The sequence below is a fragment of the Chiloscyllium plagiosum genome, unplaced genomic scaffold, assembly GCF_037043375.1.
Source record: "Chiloscyllium plagiosum isolate Xiang-an unplaced genomic scaffold, Cpla_swu_hap1 HiC_scaffold_27, whole genome shotgun sequence".
Taxonomy (NCBI): Eukaryota; Metazoa; Chordata; class Chondrichthyes; order Orectolobiformes; family Hemiscylliidae; genus Chiloscyllium; species Chiloscyllium plagiosum.
The window spans coordinates 63131977-63146358 of NW_028270165.1; the positions used below are offsets into that span (position 1 = coordinate 63131977).

At 48.3% G+C, this 14382-nt stretch overlaps 1 protein-coding gene across 6 annotated transcripts in view; it reads left to right on the forward strand.

Moving 5' to 3' along the window:
• The window catches only part of LOC148144444 (uncharacterized), a 245430-nt gene that overhangs the window by 36962 nt on the left and 194086 nt on the right, over positions 1 to 14382 (forward strand). For 5 of the 6 annotated variants that reach the window (XM_087974741.1, XM_087974743.1, XM_087974744.1 and 2 more), the window contains exon 3: positions 4730 to 5015. The exons of the other annotated variant lie outside the window; for it this stretch is intronic. In XM_087974741.1, coding sequence (XP_087830867.1) covers positions 4730 to 4746 — 17 coding nt within the window. In that variant the 3' untranslated portion in view covers positions 4747 to 5015. Of the gene's footprint in view, positions 1 to 4729; positions 5016 to 14382 lie in introns of those variants that run through there. 6 annotated transcript variants of the gene reach the window in all.

Below are 14382 nucleotides of genomic sequence, written 5' to 3' on the forward strand. Positions count from 1 at the left end.
AGGAATTTATAAAATACAATATGTTCTGACTGCTTGCAGATTGTACATTTTTGAGCAATGTATCTGAAAATATAATTCTGCAATTGCAAATTCACCCCCAAGGACTTGTGTGTGCTTACATGCATGAGACAACAAAAACGTCTATTTCCGTGCTGTATATCTGTCTATTTGATAACAGGTGCTTTATTATTGTTGTAAATCATGTAAGGGAAAGAGAATTCCTCAAGTATGGCACTATCAGAATCCTGGGAGACCCCTATTTCTGGTTTACTTCCTAATGAACAAACATTGAGCATCAGCACCTATTTATTTCTAATTTTTGTTTCATTTTTCTTGTTTGATTCCCTGGTATGATTACACTTTGTGTTTGGTTGGTTGTCAGGCTGGGAGATGGTGGGTTAGGTTGCGATTGACTGGATGTTTTATTGTTCTGGAAGATGTAAAGCGGGGAGGGGTCAAAACTTCAGCAGAAATCCCGCAGAGCCGAGAACAGACCAACATCATACTCTGTAGGAACAGGGAGATCAACAGAGGACAGAAATCAGGACCTGAAATCCGAGCTGACACCGACTGCCCTGTGATCAGTGCTTTGATTAGCAGTGCCAACCCTCTGACTTTACCTAGCTTCCCATTTGACTACTCTCTTGATATTCAGGATCCAATCCTTGTCATCCTGAAGCCATGTCATAATTATTCTCTTCAATGTGTGCAGTCAATTCATTCACTTTTGTAACAATGCAGCACACGTGCAGATACCCTGTTTTTAGTTTCAATTTTTATGATCGTTAAAATCCAGTTTTGAATCCAAATACTCTCCTTGTCTCCATCGTTTCTCTGATGTTCATTTCCCATGTCACTACATTGCTCACTGGCCTTGATTGGGTCCCCCCCACCTTATCTCAGTCCCAACCCTCGGACTCAGCACTGCATTTTTGACCTGCAATCTTCTTCCTGACCTCTCTGCCCACACCCCCTCTCCGGCCTATCACCCTCACCTTAACCTCCTTCCACCTATCGCATTCCCAACGCCCCTCCCTCAAGTCCCTCCTCCCTACCTTTTATCTTAGCCAGCTTGGCACACCTTCCTCATTCCTGAAGAAGGGCTTGTCCCCGAAACATCGATTCTCCTGTTCCTTGGATGCTGCCTGACCTGCTGCACTTCTCCAGCAACACATTTTTCAGCTTCCTTCGTCATTTCTGCCACCTCCAAACAGATCCCACCACCAAGGCTATATTTCCCTCCCCTCCCCTATCAGCATTCCGGAAAAACCACTCCCTCCGTGACTCCCTCGTCAGGTCCAACCTCCACTACCGGCATCTTCCCCTGCAACCGCAAGAAATGCAAAATGTGCGCCCACACCACCCCCCTCACTTCCCTCCAAAGCCCCAAGGGATCCTTCCATATCTGTCACAAATTCACCTGCACCTCCACACACATCATTTATTGCAGCCGCTGCACCCGATGTGGCCTCCTCTACATTGGGGAGACTGGCCGCCTACTTGCAGAACGTTTCAGAGAACACCTCTGGGACACCCGCCCCATAGCGGAACACTTTAACTCCCCCTCCCACTCCGCCAAGGACATGCAGGTCCTTGCCCGCCTCCATTGCCAGACCATGGCAACACGACGCCTGGAGGAAAAGCGCCTCATTTTCTGCTTAGGGATGAATACAGATTTCTTCAGCTTCCTCATTTTCCCCCTCCCCCCACCTTATCTCATTCCCAACCCTGGACTCAGCACCGCCTTCTTCTTGACCTGCAATCTTCTTCCTGACCTCTCCGCCCCCACCCCCTGTTCCTTGGATGCTGCCTGACCTGCTGTACTTTTCCAGCAACACATTTTTCAGCTTTGATTGGGATTGGCCGTGAGAAATTACCCATAGTGCCCAGGGATGTGCAGGTTAGGTGTATTTGTCAGGGTAATGTAGAGCGGTAGGGGAATGGGTATGGGTGGGTTCCCCTTCAGAGAGCCGGTGAGGACTCGGGCCGAGTGGCCTGCTCCCACACTATGGGGATTCTCTGAAGCGAAGGGATGTTTGCAAACGGTGCAGGACAGCGCAGGCGCAGTGTGGGACAGCTGGCTGCTGCTTCACCACGCCCACCTGTTCCTTTTATGACGTCACAACGTGGAAGTGACAAACAGATTGAGTGAAAATCTCTCCGTCTGGGCAACTCTTCATCCTGGGGTGGGAGGGGGGGGGAAATCTGTTCACTTGTAGCAACGGGAGTGAATCCAAGGAGGGAGGAGACCCTGTCAACTCAGGTATGGGACTTAATTACCAGGTGAGGAGGGGCAGAAGGGTAGAGATTGGGAAGATGGAGGGTTAGATATCTTTTCTGTTTTCCTTTGCGAAATGCACCCAATTTCCACAAGTAACTGCAACAGGTATAAGTACAGCACATGCAGCTTCAAGCCGGCTGTGCATCCTCTGATATTCCTCTGCCTTGGTTCCAGCACATTTGGCTTCCTTTCCCATCCCCACTCCATTCCACATTTAAAAGGCGTCTTGATGGGTATATGAATAGGAAGTGTGGAGGGATATGGGCTAAGTGCTGCCAAACGGGACCAGATTGATTAAGGATATCTGATCGGCATGGATGAGTTGAACCGAAGGGACTAATCCTGTGCTGTATAGCTGGTAGACAATGGTCCTCAGAGTTCTGTTCCTATTAGGCTGGTGCTTAGCTCTGTTGCACATGGCCTTGGCGACAGCATCAGATTCTGAAATGAGAAAAGACCGAAAATATGTGCGAGGGAGGGGTTCTGTTCCGGGTCCATACATGGATATGGTGTAGTTACTTATGCCGCAAAAGGCCTGTTGTCCCCCAGCCAATAGAACGCAAGCCGTTGATGTACACAGGGAGGAGGTCTGAGGCTCCTTTGCCTTACGCAAGTGGGTGAGACAAGTCTCAATTAGGCAGGAGATGTTATGTGGAACATGAACAATTGCACACCCATAGCTGGTACCATTAAAGAAATTCTCATACGACAGTGGAGTTAAAAGGTGTCTGTAAACAGGTAGCAGGAGGGCTAATACAGTATTGGAAAGTGATACTGTATTTCTTTCAGAGAGTCGGCAGTAGGGAGTCTGACAAATAGATTGGGATCAGAGGACTGGGGATGGGTCAAGAAAGTCATCTACCGATAGAGAAGAGTAACGTACTACTGCCTCTGGGGTGAGCAGCGTTCTGTGGACCTGTATAAATAAGTTGTTTGTAGACTTAGGAGTTTCCCCAGCAGGCTTCCCTTTTCTCGAGCAGGCCTGTCCTGCAAAAAGGGATGGTGTTCCCAGGCATCCTTAAAATATTTACCATAATAACGGAATGGATCAGTTTTATCCTCACTCGGCTTGCGTCTGCAGGTAAAATCAAAAAGACAGGTTCGGTAATGACATGATTTCTACTGTCCAGATGGACCATCTGGTCTTTCTGATGTAAGAGTCCATTGTAATAATCAATCTTCATCACGTTCCACACGTCAAAGGCGTCTGGTCCGGTGCACTGGATGACATCTCCTCAGCACGGGTGGTGGATAATCTCTGATCATTCCTGGTCGCATCCATATTTAGTGGCTTTCTCCATCAGGATGTTGTATGTGATCAAACAGGTCAGTAGATATGCAATCTCCCACATGTCCCTCCTCTTATTACAGATACTTGAACTAAGAATAGCATTAGAACAACAGCAAAATTCAAAAACCCAAATGGACAGGGTCCACTCCTTTTCTTGAGATTCCAGTATTCTCTCCTCCTCTTCCCCCCTTTTGATTGGTGCGGCCAGTCAATTTACAACGGTGCAGGTGGACCCAAGCCGTGCGCCCAGCGACTTTGACCACCATAGGGGTGGGAAGTAAAACCTGGAAGGAGCCATCCCATCTTAACGAGCACCAATGAACCAGGCTCTACCCGTGACAAGGCTGAAAGGGAGGGAACATTGCCGTAGGCCGCACGTATAACGTTAGTTAGAGCAAGAACATAGCCAATCATTGCTTCGGTCATGTGGTGGAAGTGGACTGAGGAGGGAGCCGAATTGTTCCGAGGGGTACGGAGCGGGCAACTGCAGGGAATCTCAGCTGGAGACAGTCGTGTCTCACCTACAGACGTGGATCGCACCTGAAATAAGGCCACAGGGAGTAGCATAACTAATGCATCCACTAGAATACAGAAGGAGCTTGATACGATAAGGAAATGTTAACCACACTGTTGGCTCTCGATGCAGGTGCAGTGGCACTGAATCACAAGATAAAAGTGACCTCACCGTTATGACCTCAGTTATTTACCAGTTAATATCAGTGGATCAACTATCTGTCAATGAAGTGATATCGTGTATTGATTGGTAATTGTCTGAATATACAATGCGATCACGGCCCATGTTTTCCTTTAAGAAAAGTGTACAAGTGCCTCTGTATTAAGCCATGTGCGCAGTTCCTCTGAGGAATACAGAAATGTTTCCGGACACACTGTATCCAGCCATATGAAGAAATAGAGTGAAGTCTAAAACAGTCACACCGATGGTGAGGGTTCATTGATTGATCGCAGGACCGAGTGACCCCACCAGGGGTCTGATTTTCACTTGCAAACTCAGGTATGTGTCTTAATTACACAGTGAGGAGGGACAGAAGGATAAAAGATTGGGAAGGGGATGGGATAGATGTCTTTTCTGTTTTTACTTTATCTTTTCTTTTCTATCAGGGACTGACACTGATGACCTTTGTAATCTCTTTTCACAGAATATTTGAAGTTGTGAAGACGAAAGTATCAAAGTCAACAGATGGAAGGCTTAGGCCAGAAACATTGACTCTCCTGCTCCTCGAATGCAGCCTAACCTGCTGTGCTTTTCCAACGCCACACTTTCTGTCTCTAACTCTCCAGTGTCTGCAGTCCTCACGTTGACATCAAAGTCTGACAGTCACTCGATCCATCAGGACCACAACAATTTTTGACTATGGTTCTGTGCCAAGGAGCAAAGCTTTTTGGTTCCTGTTTGAGTACATTTTCAGCATCAGTGGGACTAGATGAGAGTGCACTGCAACGGTAGAATCTGAGTGTGGAGCCTGAAACAGGGATACGGCCTGGGAAGAGGAATTCACGGCAGGGAGGGGCTCTACACGTGTTTGCGTGTAACTGAAGCTTCGGCCATGGAGAAACCCAAGGACTCCCGCCCCGTGGAGAAACCATGGAAGTGTGGCGACTGTGGGAAAAGCTTCCGTTTCCCGTCTGTCCTGGATACTGATCGGCACAGTCACACCGGGGAGAGGCTGTTCCCCTGCACAGAGTGCAGGAAGAGCTTTACCCGGGCCTGCAACCTACTGACCACCAGCAGGTCACACGGGGGAGAGGCCCTTCCCTTCAGCTATTCCACCACCCTGCTGAAGCATCAGCGGGTCCACACAGGGGAGAGGCCCTTCAGCTGCACCGAGTGCGGGAAGGGATTTACCTGGGCCTCCACTCTGCTGACCCACCGACGGATCCACACCGGGGAGAGGCCATTCACTTGCCCAGTCTGCTGGAAGGCCTTCAGTGCTACCTCTACCCTGCTAAAGGGGAGAGACCCTTCAGCTGCCCTGAGTGCAGGAAGGCCTTCAGCGATTCCTCTGCAACATCAGCGGGTCCATACAGGGGAGAGGCTGTTCGCTTGCTCAGTGTGGGAAGGGGTTCAGTCAGCTGAGCCACCTGTGGAGGCATGAGCAGCTCCACGAGAGGGACAGGCCCTTCGGGAAGGGGTTCATCTGCTCGGTAAAGCTGCTGACCCACTGGTGGGGGTAGTGGCCATTCACCCGCTTTCAGTTCAGGAAGGGCTTCACACACTGCACCCAACTGTAGAGGCACCAGTGTGTTCATGTAGGGTCAGGGGTTGTGCAGGTTAGGGTGGATTGACCCATAGTGCCCAGGGATGTGCAGGTTAGGTGTATTAGTCAGGGGGGGTAAATGTAGAGCACTAGGGGTGGGGGAATAGGTGTGGGTGGGTTACCCTTTGGAGAGTTGGCGTGGACTCGTTAGGCCGAATGGCCTCGCTGAAGGGAAAGGATTTTTGGAAACTGTACAGGGCAGCACTGGCGCAGTGCGTGCAAGCGGCCGTCCGGAGTAAGCGCAGTGCGGCAGCATGTTTTTGGGCCTCACTCCATTGATAATATCACAAGGCGGAAGTGTCCCTGTCAGGTTTGAGTGGAACTCCCTCCCTCTGGGCAGCTCTTCCTCCTGGGAGGGGGAGGGAGAGGGAGGAGAGGGCGAAATCAATTTTTGTTTAAGGTGGACGTGTGGGGCGAGTCCAGAATCAGATGGCAGACGTTTCAGGTGAGAGGGGAAAGATATACCAAGGGGCAACCTTTTCATACAATGAAGAAAAGCTCTGCCTTTAAATTACATTCTTGAGATTTGATATTTAACAGAAGTTCTGGGATAACATTCCAAGGAACAGAAACCCATTCTAAAAGATTTAATCTAAAATTGTTTCGTGTATGACATCTCCATGACACTGGACTCGTTTGCCTATACATTTTGTGATCGTGATCTTATTCGCCACAACCACTGCTGAAGGAGCAGTACTCTGAACATGAATGCATCCAAATAAACCTGTTGGACGATAACCTGGTGTTGGGTGGACTGGATTTGCTAAATTATCCATAGTGTTCAGGGACGTGCAGGTTAAGGTGGATTCGCCATGGGAAATACAGGGTAGGGGGTGGGTATGGGTGGGGTGGACTCAATGGGCCCAATGGACTGCGTCCACATTGTCTATAACTTACCCCCACAACGGAGCATTTTATCTGCGTGTGCCCCGTTAAGCCCCTTTCAAAATGTTACTGGTTTCAATAAGATCACTTCTGGTTCTTAGAGTCATAGAGGCATACAGCTCAGAAACAGACCCTTCAGTCCAACTGGTCCATGTCGACCAGGATTCCCAAACTAAACCAGTCCCACTTGCCTGCATTTGGCCCATATCCCTCTAAATGTTTCTATTCATGAACCCATCCAAATGTCTTTTAAACATTGTAACTGTATCTGCATCTCCCACTTCCTCAGCAAGTTCATTCCCCAAACAAACCACCCTCTGAGTCACTGCCCCTCAGGCTCCCTTTAAATCTCTTTGCTCACGCCTTAAAGAAATTGCCATTCGTTTTGAGTTCCCCTACGTAAAGGAAGAGCCCTTTGCTATTCAGCTTCCCTCCTCCCCTCATGATTTTATAAATCTCAGTAAGGTCACCCCTCAATCTCCTACGCCCCAGTGAAAAACGTTCCAGCCTCTCCTTCTATCTCAAACCCTCCAGTCCTGGTAACATCCTGGTAAATCTTGTCCAAATGCCCTTTAATAATAATCTTCTTACAACAGGGCAACCAGAAATGTACTCAGTACTCAAAGTGGCCTCATCAACATCCTGGACAATCTCAACATGATGTCCCAACTCCGATCCATGACAGTGTGAACAATGAAGGCAAGCATGCGAAACACCTCTTAACCACCCTGTCTACCAATGATGCAACTTTCAAAGAATTATGTCCCTGAAAACCCCATGTCTCTCTGTCTTACAACACGACCCTGGGCCTTACCATTTACTGTACAAGTCCTGCCCTTGCTTCTTTTAGCAAAATGCAATCCCTCGATTTGATCCATACCTCTCTCGTACACATGGTCTCTTTCAGACACACACACACTTACACACACCCTCTCTCTCATTCATGCGCGCACACATGTCAATGGGGTGAATTTGTATTGGCAGAACTATATTTACAGATACATTCAATTTTGCTCAAAAAGTGCACAATCTGCAGGCAGTCAATCCATGTAATATTTTATGAATTCCTACTTTGGAAATAGAATCAGTTTGATTCATTGGGGGGGTCATTATAGGTGATCATTATGGGGGACTGTAACTTGCCCAACATTAACTGGAAATGCTTTCACTCTGGTACGTCTTATGGATCAGTTTTGTCCAGTGTGTGCAGGAGGGTTTTCTGGCACAGTATGTCGAAGGGCTGACAAGAAGGAAGGCCACACTGGATCTGGTACTTGGTAATGAACCAGGCCAGGTGTTTGATTTAATGGTAGGTGAGCACTTTAGAGAGAGTGACCATAATTCAGTTAGGTTTCATTTAGTGATGGAAAGGGATAGGAACGTGCCGCAGGGCAAGAATTATTGATGGGGCAAGGGCAATTCTAATGCAATGAGGCAAGACTTAGGATGCATAGAATGAGGTAGCAAAATGCAGGGGATGGGGACAATTGAAATGTGGAGCTGGTTTAAGAAACAGATATTGTGTGTCCTTGGTTGGTATGTCCCTGTCAGACAGGGAGGAAGTGATAAGGTAAGGGAACCATGGTTTTCTACAGAAATTGCATCTCTTGTTAAGCAGGAGGAGACTTTTGTGACAATGAGATGAGACGGTTCAGATGAGGCCATGGAGAGCTACAGATTAGTTAGGAAGGATTTAAAGAGAGAGTTAAGAGCAAACAGAGGACATGAGCAGTCTTTAGCAGGTAGAATAAAGGAGAACCCTAAAGCTTTCTATAGGTATATGAGGAATAAAAGGATGACTAAGGTAGGAATAGAGCCAAAGACAGAATTGGGAAGTTGTGTGTGGGCCCTGTGGAGATCCAAGAGGTGTTAATGAATATTTCTCATCGGTCTTCACTCAGGAAAAGGAGACTATTGTAGGGGAGAAGAATGAGATACGAGATATTAGACTAGAAAGGATCAAAGTTAGTAAGGAGGAGGTGCTATCAATTCTAGAAGGAGTGAAAGTAGACAAGTCCCCTGGGCCGGATGGGATTTATCTGAGGATTCTCTGGGAAGCTAGGGAGGATATGGTGGAGCCTTTGGCTTTGATCTTTGAGTCATCATTGTCTACAGGTTTAGTACCAGAGGAGTGGAGGGGTGCAAATGTTATGCCCTTGTTCAAGAAGGGCAGTAGAGATGACCCAGATAATTATAGACCAGTGACCCTACGTCTGTTGTAGGGAAGCTTTTGAAAAGGAGTATAAGAGATCGGATTTATAATCATCTAACAAGTAACAAGTTGATTTCAGATAGTCAACATGGTTTTATCAAGGGCAGGGCATCTCTCACAAACCCCATTGAGTTTTTTGAGAAGGTGACCAAGCATGTGGATGAGATTATGGCAGTTGACGTGGTGTACATGGACCTTAGTAAAGCCTTTGATAGGGTTCCACATTGTAGGTGTTGGAGAAAATGCAGAGGCATGGGACTGGGGGTGATTTAGCAGTTTGGATCAGAAACTGGCTTGCTGAAAGAAGACTGAGTGGTGATTTATGGAGAATAATCAGCCTGGAGTCCAGTTACTAGGGGTGTGCCACAAAGATCTGTTTTATGACCACTGCTATTTGTCATTTTTATAGATGACTTGGACGTAGACATAGGTGGATGGGTAAGTTTGCAGTTGATACTAAAGTTGGTAGTTCCAAATAAACCAGTTGGACTATAACCTGGTGTTGTGTGATTTTTAACTTTATCAACCTCAGTACAATACCAGCACCTCCACATAGTTTCTCATGAACACAGCCCACACCTCCCCGAACTGCCAGTAAACTTTACAATGCTGATGAAATGACACAGTACCTGCAGTCGTGAAAAATTTACAATTTCTAACGATACTAGCTCCTCATTCACTGCTCCATCTGATACACAACATTGGAAACTTAGTGCAGAAGACTGAAAGAAATGAGCAGCTTTAAAAAAAAAACCTCTTGAAGCTCAAAGCCTTCAATGAGAGCCTGAGCCCAGGGTAAGTTCAGGTAACCTTTATTGTGACCCAACCTTGTTACAACTTCAGATCCCCCCAGCAAACAAGTGTACAAAAAGTAGCTTTTCTAAAAAACAGCTCAAGGTCAAAGCCCACACACTCCCATCCCCCTGCCTTTCTTTACTATTGGTCAGCACTGAGTTGTCCCTTTGTAATTGGATCCTTGGTAAAGCCTGAACCCATAGGAAGTATTGCCTCACTCAGCAATTTCAACCTATACCCTGTCTCCAACTAAGTTTTTCATGGCTGTGGGTCTGGAGTCATGTGCAGGTCAGACCGGATAAAGGATGCAGCTGGGACGACTGAGTGAATCTTTTCCCTAAAAAGGAAGTGAGTGAATCACATAGGAATTTCTCCACCCCCACTCCCCAAAAATGGTTTCATCGTTAGATTCTGAACTCCAGATTTCTGACTGATTTCCAATTCCACCATCTGCCGCGGTGAAATTCAAACCTGGGAGTCCCCAGAACTGGGTTGATAGTCCAGTCAATAATGGCACTCGGCCGTCGCTCCTTCAAACCTCCTGCGATGGCTCTGCAGGTGGAAGGAGTGGTTAAAGCCCTTCCCGCACTGAACCTGTCAGTACCTCAGCAGGGCAGAGGAATAACTGAAGGCCTTCCCTCACTCGGGGCAGCTGAAGGGCCTTTCGCCTGTGTGGATCCACCGGTGGATCATCAGGGCGGAGGAATTACTGAAGGCCTTCCCGCACTCGGGGCAGCTGAAGGGTGTTACGCCTGTGTTGATCCACCGGTGGATCAGCAGGGCGGAGGAATTACTGAAGGCCTTCCCGCACTCGGGGCAGCTGGAGGTCCTCTCGCCCGTGTGGATGTGCCAGTGGGTCAGCAGGTGGGAGGCCTGGGTAAAGGTCTTCCCGCACTCTGGGCAGTGGAGGGCCTCTCCCTGGTGTGACTGCCAATGAGTCTCAAGGTCAGACGGGGCATAAAAGCCTTTCCCACAGTCGCCATACTTCCATGGTTTCTCCATGGGGCAGAATTCCTCCGGTTTCTCCATGGCCAAACCTTTAGCTGCAGACAAACACATATAGAGTCCCTCCCTGCTATGAATTCCTCTTTCCAGGCCGTATAGCTGTTTCAGGCTCCACGCTCAGTAGGCTGCAAAGGCGGGTCTCTCATCCAATCCCACTGATGCTGAAAACGCACTCAAATAGGAACCAAAAAGCTTTGCTCCTTCTCACAGAATCACAGTCAAAAATCGTGCTGGTCTCGATGGATTGAGTGACTGTCAGACATTGACGTCAAAGTGAGGACAGCGGTTACTGGATAGTCAGTGTAGGAAAGTCCGGCGCTGGAAAAGCACAGAAGGTCAGGCAGCATCCGAGGAGCAGGAGATCGATCTGTTAATTTTGAAACTTCCATCTTCAGATCTTCAAATAATCAGTAAAAAGAGTCATCACTGTCAGTACATGGTAGGAATTCAGAACAAGCAATTCTACTTTCTGTGGAATATTCTTTTCTTTTGTTATTTCACAAAATTGAAGCACCATCCCAGCCTCTCTCCCCCTCTGTTCTTACTTCGCTCTAACTAATTCTCCTGAAGGTGCTGATTCAGGATCTTACAAGGGCAGAAAAGCAAAAACATCTCTCTACATCTTGGATACCTCCACCTGAAAGTTAATATCTTTCACAACATTGGGATACTGCTGAGAGTGAGCAGGTCTGATTTTTGGAAGCAAAAAAAAACAATGAGTTTGCAATAACCCCTTCTCTTCAGACAATCCCCACAGTATGGAAGAGGCCACTCAGCCCAACACGTCCACACCGACCCTCCAAAGCCACACCCATTTCACTACCCCTATTGCTCCACATTTACCCCTGACTAATGCATCTAACCTGCACATCCCTGGGCACTGTGGGTAATTTAGCATAGCCAATCCACCCCACACAACACCAGGTTAGAGTCAGAGGTTTATTTGGAAGGACCAGCGTTCGGAGCACTACTTCATCAGGTGGTTGTGGAGAATAAGATCATAAGGCACAGAATTTCTACAAAAATATCAGTGTCCTGCCACAGAAACGATATTTTGAACAAACTTGGATTGTTAAGTGTTGTATCTTTCAGAATGGGTTGCAATTATCATTAATGTGTAATCTGAGAAATTCTTGTTGGTCACCTTCTCAAGATAACTAGGTTTTATAGCAAAAGGTGACATCTCAGCTCAAGATAATGCATAAAAGTGAGGTCAGAGTCTGTCTGTGTCCAAATCTTGAGTCAGACTGGTTCTATTTCCAAAGTGGAATTTACAAAATATTACATGGATTGATTGCCTGCACTTTTTGACCAAAATAGAATGTATCTGCAAATATAATTCTGCAAATTCAAATTCACCCCCATTGACGTATACGTGTGTATGTGCATGAGAGAGAAAAAAATCTATTTCTGTGCTTTTTATTAAAAAAAAGTGAGGGTAAACAGCACAAGGATTAAACAAACAGTGAGGGTAAACAGCACAAGCGCCAGTAAAAGCAGATGGAAAGTGAGTGTAAAATGTCACTATGACAGGACAGGCCCCACATTCCTTCCCCTCCGTCCCCCACCCCCCAACCTGCCTCACCTTTCACCACCCGGGCCCAGTACCTTCCAGGTGGCCCCATAGAGCAGCGGTCCTGTGACAACCCGCTGTCAGATGAAGAACTGGACTATGCGGACCCGACCCGAAGACACCAGAGCGGGGAAATGGCTTCAGCGTGGAGCCGGACAGCTACCTCAGCCCTGGGAGGGTCCAGCAGTTTGCTGTCACCACGGGGATGCACACAGCTACCCCAGAGGGGCAAGACCAGCAGCAAATGGACAGTGTCAACCTTGTAAACTGTTAAAATGGGGTTAAAAATTGCCAGCATCAATGTACGTAGTATCAAATTGGCTACGCGATGTGTTTCTATGATGGCCTTCCTGGCCAACGTTAAAGCCGACGTCCTGTTTCTGCAGGAGTGTGGGATACTGCACCTCAGCAGCTACAGGAGATGGTCAAGCTTATGGGCCCATGGGCCGTCAGTTTGGTCGGGAGGCAATGATAGCCGCGCCTCCGGGGTTAAGGAGGTGGTGGGCGAGCGCCTCCTCGTCGCCGACATCATGTACAGGAATGCTCCCCTGAGACTGATTAATGTGTATGCCCCAGTGGGTAAGAGTGAACGGTTGGCCGTCCTGCAGCAGCTTCCACTGTTACTGGCTACGTCCAGGCCGGTCATTGTGGCCGGAGACTTCAACTGTATCATTGATGCAGATGGACGATCCGGTGGGGGGGACAGTAAACTGGACACCACATCCAGAGCCCTGACGGACACGATAAAAGATGCCAAGCTGCACGACGTCTTCAGCACCCCTGCAGATGGAGCGCAGCGTAGATACACCTGGTCACGGGCAGACGGGTCTATCCGCTCAAGGATAGATTACCTGTTTGTGTCCCGAACGTTCTGGGTCAGATCCACCGACGTCAAGCCGGTGTTCTTCTCTGACTGTCACCTACAGGACGAGCACCGGGCTGGTAAGGGAACGTGGAAGCTGAACACAAAGCTGTTGATCCCGGGAAACATTGAGGAGCTCAAGAGGGACTACGCAGGTTGGAGAATCGTGAAGCCCCTCTTTGAGTCCCCAGCAGACTGGTGGGAAACAGTAAAAGGGAACATCAAGAGGTTCTTCATCCTCAAAGGTGTTCAGGAGGCGAGAGAGAGGCGGAGAAAACTGTCCCAGCTCCAGGAAAGTATGCAGAATCTGCTCCTGCTGCAGACGATGGGGGTGGATGTCATGGAGGACCTCAAGGAGGTGAAGGGCCAGCAAGCCTCGCTCTTTGCTTCGGAGGCCTCCAAGATAATCTTCCGGTCCAGGGTCCGCTCGGTGGAGCAGGACGAGACGTGCTCACGTTTCTTCTTCCAGAAGGTGCACAAAGAGAGCTCCGTGCTCAGCAGCCTGAAGGAAGAAGATGGCTCGATAACGTCATCTCAGGCTGACGTCATGAGGATCAGTAAATCCTTCTATGCCAGTCTGTATGACGCAAAGCTGACTGACAGCACGGCCTCCCAGTCGTTCCTGTCCTCGATCACGGAGGTCTTACGACGACAGAACACGGGAGAGGCTGGACCAGCCGCTATCTCTGGACGAGCTGACCAACGCCCTCGAGTCCTTCGAAAAGAATAAATCTCCCGGAAGCGACGGCTTACCGGTCGAGCTCTATTCCGCTCTGTGGGATTTGATTGGCCAGGACCTGCTGGAGGTGTATGTCAGTATGCTTCGGGCAGGTACCATGAGTGAATCCATGAGGAAAGGCATTATCACCCTCATCTACAAGCGGAAGGGACCTCCCACACCGAACTCAAAAATTGGAGACCAATCTCACTGTTGAATGCGGATTACAAAATTCTGTCAAAGGTAATCGCCAACCGGGTCAGGTCTGCTCTGGGGTCGGTGATTCACCCTGACCAAACCTGTGCTGTGCCGGGCAGGAAGATCGCTGAGAGTCTCACACTCCTCAGGGATACGATCGCCTACGTGCAGGACAGAGGGTTGGACACCTGCCTGATCAGCCTGGACCAGGAGAAAGCCTTTGACAGGATATCACACAGGTATATGAGAAATGTTCTCTCCAAAATGGGCTTTGGGGAGGGAATCT